The 20,605-nt window shown below is 45.0% G+C and overlaps 1 protein-coding gene across 1 annotated transcript in view; it reads right to left on the bottom strand.

The window, feature by feature from the left end:
* The window catches only part of KIAA1958 (KIAA1958 ortholog), an 81,477-nt gene that overhangs the window by 34,733 nt on the left and 26,139 nt on the right, over positions 1-20,605 (bottom strand). Inside the window, exon 3 of the mRNA XM_066612619.1 lies at positions 17,086-18,277. Coding sequence (XP_066468716.1) covers positions 17,086-18,253 — 1,168 coding nt within the window. The 5' untranslated portion in view covers positions 18,254-18,277. The remainder of the gene's footprint in view (positions 1-17,085; positions 18,278-20,605) is intronic.

Here is a 20,605-nt window from a genome sequence, read left to right as displayed (position 1 = left end):
ATGGACTCACAGTTGGGAGGGAGGGACCTCCTACTCAGGTGTTTTTTTGGGGTTGCATTCATTGGATCAGGACCATTCTGGTGTTGGATTGTTGGATTCCTCTCAGCATGCCCTTTCCGACGGACTATGGCAAGCACACCTATTCGCGAGTAAACACGCGACACGGCTCACTTTCACTTTTCCATAGGACGCCATGCATTTTTTCCTTCCAGTTTTTTTGCGATACTTTTGAAGGAAAGGAACTATTTCACTCTGGTTTTTTGCATTGCATTCCGCTGGACATTCCGCATCCAACAGAGTATGGTATGACGGGGTAGCTCCTAAAGCCGCGATCTTAGTGTGTCATCCCCCCAGGGCATGTCATCCCCCCGGCGCGTCACCCGGTGCGACCCGTACCCCCCATACTCCCTAGCGACACCAGTGGGTAGAGCCTCAGCAGACCTAACAAGTAGAATAACAAAGCCCAAAGAACCAACATGTGAAAAGAAAAAGTTGCATGCCTTTCTGCTCTGCTCTTTTCTTTTCCAGCATGGTCAGTGAGTTAAGCAGAGCACATACACCCATTACAATACACAGGGAAGCAGCCAGCAGCCAATTCACTGCCATCATGGCTGGCTTTCAATGAAAAATAGGCAGGGTCCCTGTGATAAGGATCTCTGGGGAGGCAGCAAGCAGAGTTGCCTCCAGCAGGTTAGGCTGTAATCATGGGTGGCTTCCAATTTAAAACAAAACAAAAAACAAGCAGGTGACTGCTGCATCAACAAGCTCTGGGGAGGCAGCAGGAAGAGTTGCCTCTGTTCTGTTTTTTTTTTTTTAAAAAGCCATGAAAAAGCAGAGAGCCTGTGTAATGGTACCTCTGTAAAGCACCCGATGAGGCAGTTTTCGGTTGCCTCAGGGGGATTGGCAAGCTCCTTAGCTCGGGGGGGGGGGGGAGAAGAGGTGAGGTTTTTAAAAAAAATTATTTCCAGAGGAGACAGCGGAAGAGAGAGTATGACTATGTGTGTGTGTTTTTTTCAAGGAAGGTACCCAGAGAGACTGAGCTTAAGGGGGGAGGGGGAGAGTGTGTATTCATGCGGCTGTGCCTCCCTGGGCCCTGGCCTCACTACACATCACTGTATCAGTCCAATTTATGGTACTTGTTCTACATTCTGGTGTGTCCCCTTCTTGAATATAACAGACTAATTTTCCAAGTGATACACATTTCTATTAAATTCACTGACACTGGTCTTCATCTGCTGAGAATCTGGCTCAAATAACCCAGGGGCTGGGTTTAAATTCTTGTTAAATTCAATTAACAGCACAATCCTTTGCATGTCTGCTCAGAAGTAAATTCAATTGAACTCCGTGGGACTGACACCTAGGTAAGTGTGTATAGGATTGAAGTCCAAGTTAATGAAATTTTCAATTGATTGTAGTACATGTAAATTTGAAAAGTACATTGTAATTTTCAGTTGTTCAGAGTACATGTAAAAGAGCTTTCACATTTAAGAAATGGTAAGGAAAGAACAAGCTAAGGTTTCTTGTTTTACAAAATGCAGACATGAAGGTTGCAGTATGGGTCAGAAGATCTACATCAGGCATGAGGGCAGCCAGTACTTTCTCTGCTGAAAACTGATCCCCAGCTGCTTTTTCCCTCTACATGGGAAAAACAGCTGGGGAATAATTTCCAACTGCAAAACCGCTAGAGAGTAAATAATTCTTATCTTGCTCCCTATCCCATATGGGACATGTTGAGTCCGGTTGCAGTCTCTGCAACTGCATTTTGTAAAATGAGGGGGAAAAACCACTTTTGGAGAAGACCTCATATATTCAGCGTTGCACGTAGTTTGACCCTCAGCGTTACAGGCAAATAAGTGGAATGAAAAATAAACAGAGGGTTGAAAAATATGATTTGGAAAGTGTAAGACTGGGGAGCCTCTTAATAATTTGAATTCTAAGCCCAAGCTAGAGGGCGTAGCAGCCATGTTTGTTTAATCACATTCCTGCTACACTCACATAGAAAGTAGGGGGTGGAGCCTAATTTTAACAGGGGCTGCATGGGTGAAGAAATCTTCCTTCACCATCACCTTCCCTTCCTCCATGATTCCTCCAGTCCAGGGGTGCCCAAACCCCAGCCCTGGGGCCACTTGCGACCCTCAAGGACTCCCAATCCGGCCCACAGGGAGCCCCCAATCTCCAATGAGCCTCTGGCCCTCCAGAGACTTTCTGGAGCCTCTGCTGGCCCAACGCAACTGCTCTCAGCGTGACTGCCAACTGTTCAACCTCTTGTATGAGCTGTGGGACAAGGGCTTCCTCCACTGCTTGCTGTTTCACATCTGTGATGCAGCAGTGGCAGCAAAGGAAAGGCTGACCTTGCTTTGTGCCAGGCCTTTTATAGGCCTTGAGTTATAGCAAGACTTTCATTCTTTTGTATGTTCCATCTCTAATATATTCATTTCTGTAAATTTATTCAAATTTGAATGTAAATTAAGTCTTTTTTTCCTGGCCCCGGACACAGTGTCAGAGAGATGATGTGGCCCTCCTGCCTAAAAGACACCCCTGCTCCAGTCCATCATCCTCAGCTCATTTATCCAGCCCAACTTGCTTCCAGTATGAGCTGAGCTATGGAAAAAGGAATTTGGGTGAGGTACTGCTCAGATCCCCTCACTTTTTGGCTTTAAAATTACACGCACGCACACACACACACTTTATCTATGAACAGGATAACACTTAAACCACAAACATGATTGCTACCACCACATATAAGTTTGCCTTAATTATGATATCACCGTTCTGAAACCAGCCCCTCTGAGCAAGGCACTAAACAATAAAATCAAGGAAAGCAACAGAAGATGTAATAAATATTTTATTACATTAATCATAATAAGATGTGCTGTAGCCCTAGCCAAAGAATATTCTTAAATCAACTTTAGAATGTGATTGTAATTTCAGGCTTAGCAGCACAGAGCCACAAACCTGTAATTGATATAACAAATCACACTCTGGAATTTTCTACAGAACTTGGCTGATATATTGCATATGAAGGGGGGAGCTCTGCAGTTCCTTCCCCCTAAATAGTTTTTTTTTATTATATTGCCAAAGGTAGTGAATCACAGGTGCCCTGTTTTGATTTATCTGCAGCATCCACCACAGACATAAATATAGAGCATGTGCTGTGAGCTATTGCTATCAGCTTCTAATAAGGCAGAAAACCATATGCACCTCCCAGGGAACCTCATTTCCATGCCATTCTCTCCTTTCAATTAAGATGAAGACATAGCCAGAAAACATTGCTGCTGAGGAATTGGTCCTCTTTCATTTCCATGTTTTAATCGGATCAAGTCACTGACTTTTAAATAATTTGCTTTCCCTTTCCTCAAGATATGTTTTGTCTGATTCTCAGGCTCTGCTGGACTTTAGAAGGAAGTGTCATGAATACTCAGAAAAGAAATCTCTGTCAGTGGGTTGCTGTGAACTGCCTTAGAAGAAGACTATCCTTGCCCTGGCTCCAGTTCCCAGCTCCAGCCACTGGTTTTAAGGACCCAGATCTGGTGAAAACACATTGAGCTGGTTTGGGTGATACTTTAATCCCGCACAATCACAGACAAGTGAGCTCATACTGCGTGCACATCTTAGTTCTTTCCTCCCTTCCTAGTTACTCTTGGTAGTTGCACAAGGGGGGAGGGGCAGTACATTTGAACCCACAACACATTTAGCAGTACATATACAGTTCAGGCACAACTGCAATTACAGAATATAACAAGGTGGTGAGGTCCGAATATGCATGCAGCATAAGCACGCCTGCCTGTAATCACGTAGGGCCTGTTCAGGAGTTGAACGTATCATCTGAACACGTCCTTCCTTGGCCTGGATTTAGGATTGGTGGCCCATGGCTCTGGCCTGGTTTTGATAGGGAAAAGAGAAGGTACTTCACAGAAGAGATAAGGAAGAATGAAAGGTGGATTAGGCTGTAAGTTCCATTTAACACTGAAGGTTTTACTTCCAAGTAAGCATGTACAGAACTGCCTGCCCTGTTAGCCTTTGTTAGCCTTTAACACCTTAGTTAGCCTCTCTGATCATTTTGCTAGGTTAGTGCTTCATGTAGACTAATATGCCAACTCCTCTTGAATTAGGGACAGATTAAATGAAACAATAAGGGCACAATCCTAGGCAAGTGTACTCAGAAGTAAGTCCCATTATAGTCCCATTATAGTCAATGAGGCTTACTCAGAAAGTATAGATAGGATTGCAGCCTCAGTGCGCCATTGCATTTATATCTTTTTGAACTTATTTAAAAATATCAGCTATAGGGCCCTAGTCAAAGGAAGAAAACTGCCAGTGAGAATTTCCTTATGAAGCTATTATTTGCCACAAGGAGGAACAGTTCAAAAAGACAGAAATGCAATGATATAATTTAGTCTTGGGGCAAAATCACATGTTACACTGAATGCATAAGGTGGCCCAGTGGGGTTTTTTTTAACTAGTGGCCTAGTGGGGCCACGAGATGGAACACAGCTGGGGGGGTGTCCTGATTGTGTTTCCTATTCTGTTTCAAATAGAAGAAAAGTTTCAATTGAAAGCCAAAGAGGCAAAGTCCTACAGCTTCCCATTCACTCACCTACCCCGCCATGGTTCTGCCCTGTTCCATTGCCCCTTCAACTACTTAAAAAAGAAAAGACAAACCAACAGGCCATATCACATGTTTAATGTAATATGTAATCCAGTGGTGTAGCTAAGGGGGTGCAGGGGGCAGCAGTTGCACCGGGCATCAAGCTTTAGGGGGGCAACAAGCTGAGCTTGACTCTAGTGACCAAAATTGTGAAAATCTTGGTATGTATGAATAATACCATCATGTTATATATCACTGGAAAGTTAAGTTAATGCAGAATGCTATGCAACAAACTGAACTGGAATATCTGTATTCTATCAAAAGTTATGGCAAATTAACCAGAAAATGAAAACACAACTGCCTTGTGGAACAAAAAGTGGATTTGCTTAACTCCAAACTGACCTATGGGACAGATTGTTCTGAGTGCCAATGTGATATTATTATAATACACCATGGAACCTATAACTTTTTATTTATTTACTTAATTAGATTTGATTTTGTCATGCGGGGGGGCTGCAAAATCTTCTTTGACCCCGGGTAGCAGATAGATGCCTTAGCTATGCCACTGACTGGGGGAACGCAGCAGAGCAAGTGGGTGGTGAGCTGCTGGGGGGAGGAGGTGGGTTCCTCCCTATTTTCACTTTTTAAAAAGCCCGGGTGTGACGTCACTTCCGGTTGTGACCACTTCTGGGGCGACATTTTGAACTTGGCACCAGGCAACACAATCATTAGCTAGCTACGCCACTGATATAATCTGACTCTTGCATCTCTGAGTCTAACTGCAAAGCTTGCTTTTCTTCCAGGGGCACATACAAACTTGGGCTTAAGAGCAGTGTTTGTTCATATCTCTGACTTAAGTGTGCAATGCAATTTTTCCTCCATTTGCTTCTCATAAAAATTGTTTCTGGACCAAGAGCGGCATAAACTGAATATTTAATCCTGGGAGGTAAAAAAAAACCACTTCAGTTATTTTCGATAAATCACTAAAAAAAGGAGGAAATTGGCTACAGCCCATTTATACACATAGTATGGTTTAAATGCGATTTTCAGAGGCCTCATGATTTGGACTGAAAGTAATCAATATTCACATTTTTCCCTTAAAGCTGCAATTTTCAAACTTTCCCAGAGTTTGAAACTCACAGTAAGTCCTTGTGGAGGCGGGGAGGGAGGCAGCGGGGTCGAGGGGAAGGCTGTGACGCAATCCCCAGGATCGCGCTGCTCAGGGGGGCTGCAAGGACTGGGATGCACTCACCAGTCCCTGCAGCAGCCATCCTGAGGTGCGGGGAGCCCTGCGCAAGTGTCTGCAGGGCTCCCCGGGTCATCAAAAGTGAAAGTGAAGTGATTGCGCTCCACTTCCGCAAAACCGAAAGTGGAGCATGATCGCTCCACTTTCGCTTCTGCTGACCTGGGAAGCCCTGCAGATGCTTGTGCAGGGCTCCCTGTACCCCAGGACAGCTGCTGCAGGGACTGGTGAGTGCGCCCCAGTCCCTGCAGCCCCGTTAGAAGTGAAAGTGGAGCGATCACGCTCCATTTCCGATTTAGCGGAGGCAGGGTGCGATTGCCTCACTTTCACTTTGGAAACATCAGGGAGCCCTGCAGACAGTCGCGCAGGGCTTCCCATATCCCCAGGAGTCTGCAGGAGGCTCTGGTGAGTGCAGCCAAGCCCCTGTAGCCCCCTGAGCAGCGCAATCCTGGGGATTGTGTCACTGCTTCCTCCCTGCCTCCTGGCTGCCCCTGCCCCTTAAGGAAAAGGAGGCCAGGGCCCTCAGGCTGGGGCGTTGCAGCGCCCCAGTCTGAAAACCTCTGCCTTAAAGGGAAAAACCACCCTTTCTAGCTTTCCCTGAGCCCCAATTAATCAAGTGAGGGCACAATCCTAACCCCTTCTGTTAGTGTTTTCCAACACTGGCATAGCGGTGCCAATGGGACATGTGCTGCATCCTGCAGTTGGGTGTCACTCAGGGAGGCCTCCTCAAAGTCAGGGAATGTTTGTTCCCTTACCTCAGAGCTGCATTGCCCTTATGTCCGTGCTGGAAAGCACTGACATGAGGGGTTAGGATTGCACCCTGAGTTACCCAGGACAAGCCCCAAATAACTGGCAGGTTGGGAGCCATGTGCCCACCTGCATTTCTGTGAGAGCAGATCACAAGCTTGGCACATAAAGGTAGCTAGTAGCAACCCACTGTTAGACCAGGAGGGGAAATAAATGCTCTGCCAACTATGGAAGGTAACATTTGCTGAAGGAAATCCCAGTGTATATCATTGCTTATCTTTCTGTTAGGACTTGCTAGCAGCATTATAAATAGATGTACAACAGGATAGGGGGTGAGGAGTGTAGGGCAGGCAGATCAAGCAAAGATCACTTGTAGGGAAGTCACACACAAACATGTTATTTTTATTTTCTCCCCCCCCCCAAAAAAAAAGACTGATTCTGCCAGCATCATCAACCTCTGGCCAGTGGTGTAGATGGAGCCGTACAGCTCCGTTTTGCTCCCCCTGCCAGGAATGGCTCCAAAGGAAGGGCCGCTTGCCCACCCCGCTGAGCCGCCCCCCTCCAGCTACGCCACTGCCTCTGGCTATAATGCCTGGAAGAAGAGTTATGTCTCACATGTAGAAACAGTTTGGAACCTGCAACAATTTCTTTATTTATTTAGCACCATCAATATATGGTGTTTCAGATGTAATGGGAAGACTGATCCCTATCCAAGGAACTTACAATCTAGAAATAGATGCAAGGGAAACAAAAGAAGGGGGCAATAAAGAGGGGTAACAGGGGAAGCATGCCACCACATACTTCTGGACTTCAGGAGCAAATAACCAGAGGTGTTGTTTGCGTGCCAGTGGCTCCCAGAGGTTATGTTGGTGTCAGTAAGTTGACAGCAAGGGCAGGGAATGGAGGATTTGGAGGCACTCCAGGATGGAGAGAGGAAAGGGCAGGGGGCTAGGAGTGGACTGGAGGAGATGGATCTGGGTGGCAGAAACACATGCCAGATCCTATCTTCCATTTTTCAGTTCAACCTGCCCCCTTTCTCTGCTCAGACATATGCAAGCTACATAGATGGCAGGTGTCCAAGGAGACACATAGGCCACCAGAATGTGTTTTACTTACCTCTGGTTGGCCTTCTGGTTCCCCCACCACCACTATGAGATGCCGTGCATGCTCTGTCAGCATAGCTGCCTAGTCCTCAATGGTGGGGGATAGGATTAGGCCATTAATTACAGGAAGGAAAGGGGACAAAGGTGTGGTGCCAAAACCTCTCAACTCTACCAGTATCCACATGTTCAGCCATTTCTGCCCAACATTGCATATATGCAACAGGGACCAAATGTGTACACCTGTGGGTTGGGCAGGAATGGGTTAATTTAATTGCATTTAACATGCAATGATTTCAAAATGCAGGAAAATTAATTTAAATAAAACTTCCTTAAAATGATCCTCAGGTGTAAAGTGATCCTCAAGTATAAAGGCAATACACTTTGACCTGAAAGTCAAAAGATTTTCATGACAAGATACCCCCTCTGGATGATAAGATTTTTGCATGTTCACAAAGCCTGAAGTAGCACTGGATGTGCTCAGGCATGTGTCAATTCTTTCCAGAGCTGGCACCACGCTGCTTGGGGTCATGAGGCAAAGTCATGCACTGGATCCTGCATAGCACCCCCATCCAACCCCTTGATGGTGCATTGAGTACTACCACTCAATTGTACCCACTATATTGATTGTATACAATACAATACAATACAATACAATTGTATTGTACCCTGTCACGGATTGAGCCCCAGTCCTGACAAGTAATTTACTGGCTGCATAGTGGCAGGCCTGAAGCCTTGGCCAGAGCAAGCCAGCACAGCCCCCTGGGAACTTGGAGCTGATGCAACATCGGGTGATGTGCATCATGTGACATAATGTGAGTGTGTGAGCGTGTGACTGCACCTGCATAGTCAGCATGACTGTGCAGTATTTCCTGCACTGCGCTTGGTCACTAGAAGTATAAGTTCCAGCAGGGGCAAGCAAAGTTGTGGGAGATGCAGAGTAGTGTTGAGCCGGAGGCTACGTCCGTTGGAATTGAGAATTGTGTACTGTATGTACTATCTGGACATTGTAAATATTTTGTATATAGTAAAGAAGGAGTGTGGTGGAGAACTTCTGCCTTTGAGTCCTTCTTTCTCGCCGGGAGCAGAGAGCGCTCCGACCTTGGGAGATAGGCACACAATAACAACTGGGCAGCTATCTGCGTGCCACGCCGTTGGCGGAGCTCCAGTAGCAGCAGATATCGGAGCGGAGTCCCAGCGGCCTGAGCACAGCAGCTCGCAACATACCCACTATATTGATTTAGGCCATCGATTTCTATATCCATTCCTGGAAAACTTTCATGGTTCAGATACAGACTTGGTCCGGTACTTGTTGGATGGGAGAAATGAGTGCCGCTCATCAAATGTAGCAAAATATATATTTAAGGTACTGTCGAGGCGTAAATTCCTCTGTATTTCTTTGCCTGATCAATGATTGGTGGCTACCTTGAATGTTTTAATTTTGTTTTCTTGTTGGATTGTTTATGCCAATAAAGGTGGAATGAATGAAATGAGTACTACCACTACCCTGGTTCAGTGTTAAGTTGGCTTGACTGGTGGGTCCTCAGCCAGTTCCGAGCTCAGCCAACATCTGACATCATCTCTGATTCTCCCCAAGCATAACTCTTAGCCTTGTGCAGCCTTAACTTCAAATACTCAAGGTCAGGCATCTGAAGAACCATTTGTTTACGATGCATGGCATTTAGTGACAAAGTTGATCCAAGAAAATGCATCGTTCCAGATGCAATCCATCACTGTGAATTCCAGAAGATGCATCTTCTCTCTGTCATCCGCACTGCTTATTAGACAATACTCAAATGAGGCTTTTGTGCACTTAGTTGAGAAGACTTTGCTGTTCAGATTCACCAATGTTAACTACCTACAATATTAGGACATAAATACATAAACAGAATACTTCACAACACAAATCAAATTACTTCTGGCTGTAAGTTGTTATGTGATGAAAGCCTACAACTACACTCTGCAATGTCTCCATGTGCAGTGTCTCCTGCTCCACATCATTAAGTTTTATAGGAAAATATAAGCATAGGAGCATATGACTTCCCATGCTGGAAAAGTAGAGAGGTTCATTTAGTTCAGCCAGAGGTTTCTGGGAAGTTCACAAGCAAGGCATAGCAGAAAGATAGCCACCTGCTGCTGTTTTTCCCAGCACAACATTTCACAAGTTCTCTCTCCAAAGTTTCCTATTTCTATGAATATGGCTTTTTAGAAAGTATCCACATTTTTATTTTTGTTCAGCAGTGCAATTTGAGAAACCAGTGAATCCCTCAAAATAACCAAGATGCACAGTGTTACAAACCAAACCAATGAGAAAATAGTTTCTTCCCATACAGAATTCCTCTCATTATTGCGCATCTTCACCATATCATACCATACAACATGGTGTGTTTATGTCAAATGTTTCCTTTTTAAATTTGAAAAAAAATGCAAATTGTGCAAAAACTTGAAGCTTAAAAAAAATTACTTTTGGACAGAGAAACAAGAGAGCATAGCATCTTTAAGGTTTTGTATCATGAAGATTATAATATGCAGTACTTAATCTAATCACTGTCAAAATAAGTGGTTGGCAGCCTTCAGTCTCGAAAGACTATGGTATAAGCCTACAGCACCCAGTATTCCCAGGCTCTCTCCCATCCAAATACTAACAAGGCCTGATCCTGCTTAGCTTCCGAGATCAGGCATGTGCAGGGTAACAGTTGCTATTCCCAAACAAAGGGAATAAGTACAAAATATCCCAAAATAAGTACAGTACTCAAAAACAAATGGCACCAACTTGAGTCACAATTCAAATAAAAGTTTGAATTTTTAGTTATTAGTTATTTGATTTTTCTTTGTGAACTTTTTGTTGAAAAGCGGTATATAAATACTGTTGTTATTATGAATATTATTATTAATAACAACAACAACAATTTCCATTGTGATTTCTTGGTTATTAGGGTGCATAGTTCTTTGTTTCTGTTTTTGACATTATTGCCTATACTAAAATGGAAAGACATCTTTTTAAAAAATAAGACATATTTCAGAATTGTGTTATTTTTAGCTTAATGGTAAAATAGGTCTAGATAGATTCAGACTCAACTTAGGATGCTTAGTGAGTTGTCAGTGACCTTTGAACTCTCCACTTCAAGTTGAAGAGACATGGAGAGTGCATCTGATTAATCCACAACAGTGGTTTAATGGTTCATTTGACCCATGTGACTCTACAAGCTATCTCCAGAAGCTGACTTGCCTGCAAGCATCGATTTTGTTGTGTAAAATTGTAATGTTGGCAGGCATGTTTTTCAAGAGTTCTGGGAAGATGGTATATAAGGTTCCATAACATTTACCCACATGATGGATCACCAAGCAATAATATGAGGCATGGCAGTTTCTGCATTTGTACACTATTATATCCGGAATGACTTTGACTCAGTTTCGTTAGTTGGGGTCCCAGTGCTCTTTTATTTGTTTAAATTCCTAGCCTAGCCTATCCCTGAGGGTTCAAGCGGGGCTGGTTCAAGACCTCTTGCTGCCCCCCTTTACCTGATGATGTGCCAGGCTTTGCTCCTCCCACTCAGCACTGTCCTCCCCTCCACATTTCCCCTTCCCCCTCTGCGCCCCCATTCCTTTTCTAACACAGGGAGTGGAAGGATAAGGAGAAGCAGTGGAGGCAGGTAAGCGGACAGGGATGGGCACCCCCAACCAATCCACTGCCAGTGCTTCAGTTGGCTTTCTAAGAGCTACCCAGTGTGTATAAGATGCACAAGCAAAAAAGCAAATCTTTTTGTTTCACAGCAGATGTTATAAGTCAGCAGTTCCCAATCTTAATGGTGCAGCAACTCACCTTGTCCTCCGTGCTGAGTCATGATGCTCCTGGTGGTGCCAGGGAGGCCTCTTCTGGGCCACGACGGCGACCCACTCTACTGGCCTCCGCGAGCCTCAGAATAGCCTGTAGAAGCCACTTCTGGTTTTTGGAGGCAAACCAGAAGTCTCTAAAAACCAGAAGTGGCTTTCAGAGGCTTCAGAAGGCCATTCTGAGGCAAGCAGAGGCCAGTAGAGTGGGCCAGAAGAAACCTCCAAGGCCACCCAATACTTATGGAATGGCTCTGATTTGGAGTCATTCAGATGCAAGGGTGGGTAGCAGGGCCCAGCCCATGACCCACCTTGCATGGGCCTGTGACCCACACTTTGGGAAAGGCTGTTATAAGTGAATGGCTAGCTTCATAGTTATCAGATGCAATGGAAGACAGAATTCTGACTTGTACCATTAATAGTTGTATAGGAGAGGGGATTTTCTGCAAGTGCAGCTTCTCTTATTCTGGCAGTGACACATACAAATGCTCCAAGCCATATTTGATTAAACTACAGAAGCATCTGTATCTTTGACCAACTCGTGGTCTACTGCAAGCACACCATCATAAGTACAGTATTCAACAAAGCTATGCACAAAGCAAAAAACCCTCTGCTTCAGAAAAAGAGTCACTACTTATCCAGTATTGATGACATTGTTATCGTTATTATAAAGTGCTAAAAAGCAGGGATAGGGAGCTCCTTTTTTCCCTGGAAACACGGCTGGTTTTTTAAAGGGACAGACTCATGACTTGAGTCTTTGAGTTGCCAAAATGCTCTGGGCGACTCAGAAAGTCCGCCTGTTAGGACTCATTTTCAACTTGAGTCATGGGGAGTGGAGGCTAGTGACTTGACTTGAGTCAAGCTGCACTGGACTCACCCATCCCTGCTAAAAAGTAGAGAACAATAGCAAAAAACACTCTTCATATTCACAGTACTTTCATAATTTAATATATCAAAGAGAAGCTTTTTGGACTTTGCTTAGATATTCAGTCCTGAAGAATTTGTTGCAGATGGTAACCAGAAGCAAGTGTTGCAGATTTCAATGGAGAAGGGCAAGATTCAGCAATCTCTAGAGACACAGGAAGCATTTTGAGTAGACATGATTACACAAGAACAGAATTGAAACCTGTGTTTAAGTTCAATAGATTTGTTTTACTGCACAGCTACTTAGATAATCAAGGTTATAAAACTGGTGACTAGTATTTTTTATTTTCAGCATGAAAGGTTTATCATGCATTTTGACTAGCCAAACTTCCATTGAGGATGAATAAGCCTACTTTTAACATTTAAAGGAGCCCAAAGTCCATATATAAAAACATTCTCTATTTGCGATGAATCACTATTTGCAGAAGCAAATCTATGCCTTGGAGACATCCAAAAACTCTAAATGAATTCCCATTTTGTCAGTCAATAAAACACCTGCTACTTGTAAACACATTTTCAGCTAATTGTTTTTGCAAAATTATAAGAACAAGGGGATCATACATAAGAAAGCATTTTAAAAACCCTGTTGGTTCAAAGGTGATGTTGAACAGATTTCAAATCAAATTTAAGTTGCAACATAAAAAAATAAAACAAACCCAAACACTTCAATTCTCCTCAATAACATTCAAAATGAAGGGGTGGTAGAGAACGTGAGATTCAATATACTGAAATGCTTCATAAAAATCAGGGGGAAATGAGATTTGCACAGAAATGTTCCCAAAACACATTGAAGGAAAGATGATTCTGCTCCGTTGACTAGGCAATTGCACATTCCCGGCTATCTATCAAGCCTGGCCAATTCCAAGAACTCTCAGTGCTTGCCAAAAAGAGGGGTGTGATGGTTCACATCCCTATTCCCTTATGTGCTAGGCCCTGGGAGCTAAGCACATGTAGTCTTGGGAGTTTCACTACAAGCTCCCTGAGCTTGTTCCAGTCATGACTGATGATATTGCTAGCTCAAGCTCTGGACCTCTACACAAAAGCAAACAGGCATACGAAAGGAGAGCGGCAACTTAAAATTAAATGTTTACACTGCAATGGAATATTAATTTTGACCTGATAGGACTTGTCTGTTTAATTTATTTCTATTATAATTTTGGGGTGGCAGCCATAAATGACATAATTTACTGCAATCCTGAAGTGCTGTGACTGGTTTGCACTTTAATACAAAGCTGGTGTCATTAAAGCTCTGGTTTTGAGCAAACAGCTGCTTCCTAAACCCCTGAACATCTTGATCTAAGAGTGCCTCCTCCTGTGTGATGTTCCGATAACCACTGACTGGACACTGAGCATTGACTGGGCAGGGTCTGCTAGGAATACGCCTTACTAGTATGGCAAGAGATACCACAACAAAGGGCTTCCCTATTGTATAACTGCCTACCAAGGGAGGCCTGCCTAGTCAACTCCCTTGTACGGTGCTGACACTAGGCTGCAGGACTCTTAGGGCAAAGGCCGGCACTGGGCCCCCACCTACTCTCTAGTGGTGCATTCAACCATAAAATCCCATCAGTATTGAAGATTCAGGGGCATCCTGTCTAAATGGGCTGCCTGATGGGGGTAGGCCAGTGCCCAACCTCTGATGTCACTCACTGCCCTTTAGTCCTCTACAGAATGTTCTATGGACTGAAACTCACTGTTCAGGAGAGATTTTGTCTGTTGAGCTGAAATGCAGTTGGTAGAATTTGTATAGATCAGTGTTTCTCAACCAGTGGTACTTGAGGTGATGTCTGGTGGTACTCCCAGGACTCCTGTATGCCTGCTGCCTGGTAGAGAGTTCAGGTACGTGATGCAACAAACAACGGTAGGAAGCTCGGTTCAACGGGCAGAGCTCCAAAGTAAACTTTTCTGCACTTGAAAAAGCCTTCCCGTTCACCCTGAGCTTCTTACTGGTGTTGGTCACTTCACATCTGGCCTCCGAACCCAGAAGTAACTGGCAACGATGTCATCACCAGTTACTTCCAGTGGTACTTTGAACAGGTGGACCATGTGAGGTGGTACAGCGGAGGACAAATCTTGAGAAACACTGATATAGATAGTTTGGAGGTTCTCTTAGTGATTATGATTGGGGATGGCCTGCCAATTAGGTGGGGTGAAGCAGCCACTTTGAACTGGTGGATTGGTGCAACACAGCCCCCTATATCTGTCAGCTGCTCCACCCTGCCTTTTGTTGGCCAAGCAAAGCTTTGCCCTAGGTACAGCCTCACCCCACCCCATTGCCTGCAGCACCACTCTGTGGTTGGCAAACTCTCCCACACATGTGCACTGACTGCAAGCAGACTGCATATGGGGTGGGGGAGAGTAGTAGAGGCATCCAAGTTGACAAGGTTGTGTCTGTAAAGTCTGCCCACCTTGCCATCGCCGGTCAGTTGCTCTGCTTTCAGGACTCCAGCAGTCCTCCTCACTGAAGCTGTAGTCACTTGCTCACTCCCTTCACACTGGACACAACTAGCTTACCTGTCTGCTTGTCCCATTGTCCCTGTCTGTGCACTCATGACTATCTGTCTTCTCTCCTGCCTCTTGGCCACCACATTCCACCCCTCCCCACCTCCCTCCAACCCTCCCCCCAGCATTAAGTTACCAGTGCCAGTGGTTTTCTGCTGGTTTGCGAACCCAGCTACTCACAGTTCATGGTGGTGGCCATGCCATATGACATGGCTTGTTGTATTTTGTGGCAGCCATAAAGATTGGGCCTTTAGTTGTCTATTTTTTTAACTAAAACATGCAAACTTCATAGCCTTTCCTCCCAAGAAAGGTGCTCCAATGTCCTCCAGTGATCATTTTGGTTGCACTTGTATCCACCTTTTCCTTTTCTACAATAATTTTTTTGTGATGTAGCGAACAGAACTGTACATAGTAATCCAAATGTGGCCACACCACAGATTTATATGAAGGTACAGGGTGACCCCCAAAAAAACAGAACCCACAAATCTTTGAATAAAACTATTAATTTTAATTTTTCTTTTTTCTTTCAGGGTATACAAGTCGACTTTGTGCATGAAATATTGGAACAATAATCTTCCCCAATATGTCTTGGTCAACCAAGGAAAAGACATTTTGAAATTTACTGGGCCTTTGTAGGATTAAATAAAATTTTTATGGGTTCTGAGTTTTTTTGGGTCACCCTGTATTAAAATATGATACTGGAGCGGGTGGAGAGAGGGAGGGGATGCAATATCATCCTCTGCCTCAAGAAGCGTAACACTTCTATATGAGGGATGTTTTCATTCATTCAGTTCTATGGGGGTGAGGTGAATATGAGTTGTATTTTGTTGTCCTATCCTCCACACTTCCTCTTCCACCCCACCCGCCCTCTTGCTTTTCTAAACCAGGGAGTAGGAGGAGCAGAGGCTGGCACATTGGCAGGTAAGGGAGGAAGCATTTGGCACACCACCTTCGGTACCAGGAAGTCTTGGGTCGGCCTTGCTTCTCCTCTTATTGAAAGCCCTTCTCAGTCTCTTTTCTTCTCTAGTTTGCTTCCAAGGAAACATAGCAAGGAGGAACACACTGAGAGCCCAATCCTGGGATTGGCGTGCCGGCCTACTGCTGGGTTACCACCTGGCGGGTGCCCAACCTCCACCACTCAGTGGTTGCGCGAACCACTGAGCAGCAGAGAGGTAAGAAGGGGCGTGGGGGGAGGCGGGGAGGCGGGGAGCGGTGGGGGCATTACGGGGAGGCAGGGAGCGGTGGGGGGAAGCATGCCGGGCAGAGGGAGCAGGGAGGGAGGGAGGCAGGACTGGTGGAACAACGCTTCACCGGATCCAAAGCCTCCATGTTGGGCTCACTGCCTGATACGGAGGCTTTTGATTCACCACCAACCTTTTGGTTGGTGGTGAATCGAGTAGCCACATTGCAGGGCTACTGTGCTTACCAGGGCAAAGGGGACAAAAGTCCCCTTCTCCAGAGGTGCCGCCCGTGGCTACCCAAGGTGCACAGGATGCAGCGGCAGCCATTTTCGGCACTGCTGCAGCCGTGCGCCCCAGGCAGCTCAGGAATGGGCTGTGAGTCTCATACTCTTCCTGATTGGGCTGGCAGTCTGAGCATAAGCAAGGTGGTTCCAGGAGCATAAACCCTGCAACTACCTAGGGCTGGTGTCACTAAGGCCCAGACCAAGCATCCAGCTATTCCATGGGAAAACACATCCATGTGTTTCTACACATGTGGGATTTGCAACCACCCATTCACTCCCATCTAGGGCTTTCTTTGTGGCTAAAGCAATGCAAATCCTTCCTCCTGTGCTGTCCATCAACCTCCAGCAGACTTCCCATCTCTGCATGCATCCCAGCAGCAACTACCAGCAAAAAGCTCCCCGTTGAGGGTTTGCCCTTCTGAGGGCAGTAAACTTCCTTGGTGGTTTACAGTATTTATGAACTGTCTTTGTTTTAAGCATCTCGCTCCCCCCCCCAAATCACACATATACTGATACATTAATATTACCTTGTATGTTCATTTTTAATATATTCAAAATTCTCCCTAAGCAACAACCAGCCAATAACTGTATACTTTGAGTTGAGACTGACTTCCAGAACATACAACAGATTTTTTTTTTTTTCAAACAACCCAAATAGCTTGTGAAGCATCCCAAGTGTGGATACCTGGTATTGTCAGTGCCATTGGCTCGCTGGTGATGGGAGCAGTGCTTGGCTGCTGCTGGCTAGAGCTGACTTCTGGCTCTGTGCTAACAGAAGGAGATAATGCTACATCACTGGGAACTTGATTGGACCCAGGCTGGAGGAGATCTTCCGAGGCTGCTTGTTCTTCTTGCCCAGGGAATTGCAAGGCTGATAAAGGAATGCTTATCTGTTTGCCTGCATTGGAAGTGCTGGCAGGCATCTGGAGGGCTGCCTGAGGATTGACTGCTGGGCTGCTACCAGGCCCTTTGCTTGGAGATGCCAAAGTAACTTTTGGAGGCTTCTGAACTGCTGGCCTTGGCATGGCTGGCAACGAGGCAGAGATGCTTTGTAATTCAAAGTCTGCACTGAGTGAAGGTGATGCATGAGGAGTGGGCTTGGAGGACATAGAGTAGGAAACTCCGGGATGAGCATGAGCTTTGGGCTTTGACATCTGTGTCAAGGACAATGCAGGCCCATCAATGCCACCAGTGATTTCTGCATTAGCCACGATATAATAATCCTCAGGGATCTCTTGTTTGATTTTTTTGACTAACAGATCATTGCTGCCTCCGTCAACGACCTGAGAGTGGGAGCCTGAATGAAATGAGGAGGATGGACTTGAACCTGGCCTTTTACGAGAAGCAGTTTGAGATCTTTGTAGATGAGGTTCAAAGTCACTGTCTTCATCTGTCACCGAGGATTCACAGACCATGTCAAAAAGAGTAGCTTCATCTTCATATTCCTCCACAGTTTCATCCAATTCAGAAGGCTCACTGCAGTAGGAGAAATCACAGGAGTCTCTGGTCCTGTTGCAGTCCAACTTTGCTTTCCCTGACCTCCCAGAGTACCTTTCCACAGGGCTGGTTTGTGTGTCTGTAGGCACCCCTATGATGCTGGGACTGTCCGAGTTGAAGCTTCTGTTGTCCTGAAAACAGACCCTTTCCTGTGAGCCAGCCCTACAGGTTGCTGTTAACGGCCAGTGATAGGCATGGCCTGCGCTACAGCCCCACATAGCTGTCAGGTTGCCGTGGGAACCCTCTGAAAGTAGGTGCTTTAGATTTGGAATGAGACTGCAAATGGTTCCATGGCTGTGGGCCCAACTGACCAGCTTGGAAAGGTTTTCAGAAGAGGTATGAAGGCAGTCCTCCATGGTACAGGTCCAATAGCTTTGTTCCTAGAGGACAAAAATGAAGGAAGCTTTACAGGATAATGTACGTTTGCTATTATGTACAGATGAACTTGAATTCAAGTTTTATGCACATAAAGAAGTGAAAGAAGTGTTTCTCTGTGTTCCTTGCATACCCATGCCTAAATGGTAGGCAAATACAGTCATACCTTCCATAACACTGCTTCCTTTAGCACTGATTCATTATAGTGCTCTTTGTCCCAGCATGATAGACAGCCATTCTAACCTATTGGGGCAGTGCACTTTAGCCAATCAGCACCCATTTCCTACCTATTAAACCAGCAATGTCTCCAATTGCACTGTTCCATGCAGTACTCTGCTTTCAGGGAACTATCCCCCAAGCCAGTGGTTCCCAAAAGCTTTAGCACTGGGACCCACTTTTTAAACAACTATCAGGACCCACCTAAGTTTACCAGACTTTTTTTTTTTTTTTTAAAAAGGAGATCTAGAAAGAAATACTTTTATTTATTTATTTCATAATAACCAGAAAAAGACTCTTAAACATTATCTCCCTATATTTACACATGCTTTCAAGCTTCATGAGCTCAGCTCCTTATAGGGCAATTTGCAGCTATCCTGCAAACTGCAGGAGCTCTTTGCAGGGTAATTGGCAACTATGGTATCTGATTTTTGATTAGCCTCATGACTTGAGGCAATTAGTTATCTGATCTTTCCATCACTCTTTGGCAACCCACCCAAAATCAGGTTGCAACCCACCAGTGAGTCCCAACCCACAGTTTGGGAACCACTGCCCAAAACTATTCAAGGTATTGCTGTAACTAACAGACTGTAAAAGGCATTTCTTAACATAATTCAATATATAATTTTTAGAAATTGAGAATATAATTTTTTCCATGTACAGGGAAGTTTTATTGTGGGGGCATTTCAAACATGCAATTCCCTCCCCAGAGACCTAGATTAATATAAATATAAAACAATTTCTCAAATCTGCCAGATCCATTAACTGACTCTCACAGCCCAATTCTATGGGCTGAAGCCACCAACAAATGCATATTCTGCAGGCAGAGACTACAGCTGTAAAGCACCTTCTGGCAGCACACCTGGGTAGCGCATTGCCAGAGCAACGGCAGGAAGGCTGGAGCATCATTGGAGCATCACTGAAGCACTAGTTGCCTGCTGAGGAAGGTAAGATGGCAGGGGAGGTAGGGGTGGGGCTTGGTGGAGCAACCTTACCTGAATTGCACCCGGAGTCAATGAAAAACAGGTGTGTACTTTAACCTGCTTCCTATTCCTATTTTTCCCTTTTTAATTCTTTACAACTAACTTCTAAAACAATTTTAAATTGTAGGATGTTTTAAACAACTCATATCCAACACATTACATTTATTTATTCAATACTTATTCTGCTTCTGGGCAATGCCCCTGTGAAGCAGCTCTCGAAGTATAAAATGTAATATAAAATACGTAACGTTCCATCATTTCCTAAAAAGACAGTCATTTTTCTGGGCTCCACCATATTTTGGTTTGCTTAAGAAACAAAACTATGCAAATGAAGGGATGGGGTTGAGTCAGTTCACAGTGAATCCCACTGAATTTTGTAGAACAGTTAACATCTGAAACATAGTTGAGAGACAACAACAGTGAAGCGCAAACAACCTGCTCCTCACCTCTAACACTGGTAAGCCTAACAGTTCAACTCTGTGCTTCAAGGACACCATCTAGGCTGCAGTACTAGCTTGTCTGACTATTTAGTCAGGTGGCCACAAGGGACAACCTAGTCTGCAAGATTATAATGTCCTAACCTCAGAGCCTGCACCTCATACTGAGTGAATTGGACGCTTGCCTCCCTCTCCCCGATGGCTGTATTGCTTTGACTATGAATAAAAGGCCCTTCTGATCCCACTTTGCCTTGGATCTTGTCTCTGCCTGGTTTTGACTATGAATGTCTCTCTGGCCTAGGGCTGGTCTTAGGGCAATTTGACCAAATTGAGCCCAGTGCCTGGAGATGCCGTGTTCTGGGGCAGTAAGCAGAATGCCCACAGTCGCAGGTGGCACCTTGCTCTGTAACTGATGTTCTAGCATGAAATCTTCCATGCCAAGGTGCAGCGAGGAAAGTGTTGCAAATGGAAGCATTGCAACTGGACGGACGGCCCTCCCTCCCACCCATCCGTGGGTCAAGCTGGCTTGAAATTACCCCCTGGAAACATTTCCTGGGGACACCGCTGCCAGGTGCCTTGTCACTGGAGGGGCCCACAAAAATGTTTTGCATTGGGCCCCACAGCTCCTAAGGCTGACCCTGCTCTGGTCCCTTTGATCTTATTTGATTTTGTTTGCTGCTTTGAAAGTCACCCCTGC

This window comes from Tiliqua scincoides, chromosome 2 (genome assembly GCF_035046505.1).
Source record: "Tiliqua scincoides isolate rTilSci1 chromosome 2, rTilSci1.hap2, whole genome shotgun sequence".
NCBI lineage: Eukaryota > Metazoa > Chordata > Lepidosauria > Squamata > Scincidae > Tiliqua > Tiliqua scincoides.
The sequence above is the reverse complement of the archived record's forward strand: the minus strand, read 5'-3'. Positions and strand labels throughout refer to the sequence as shown.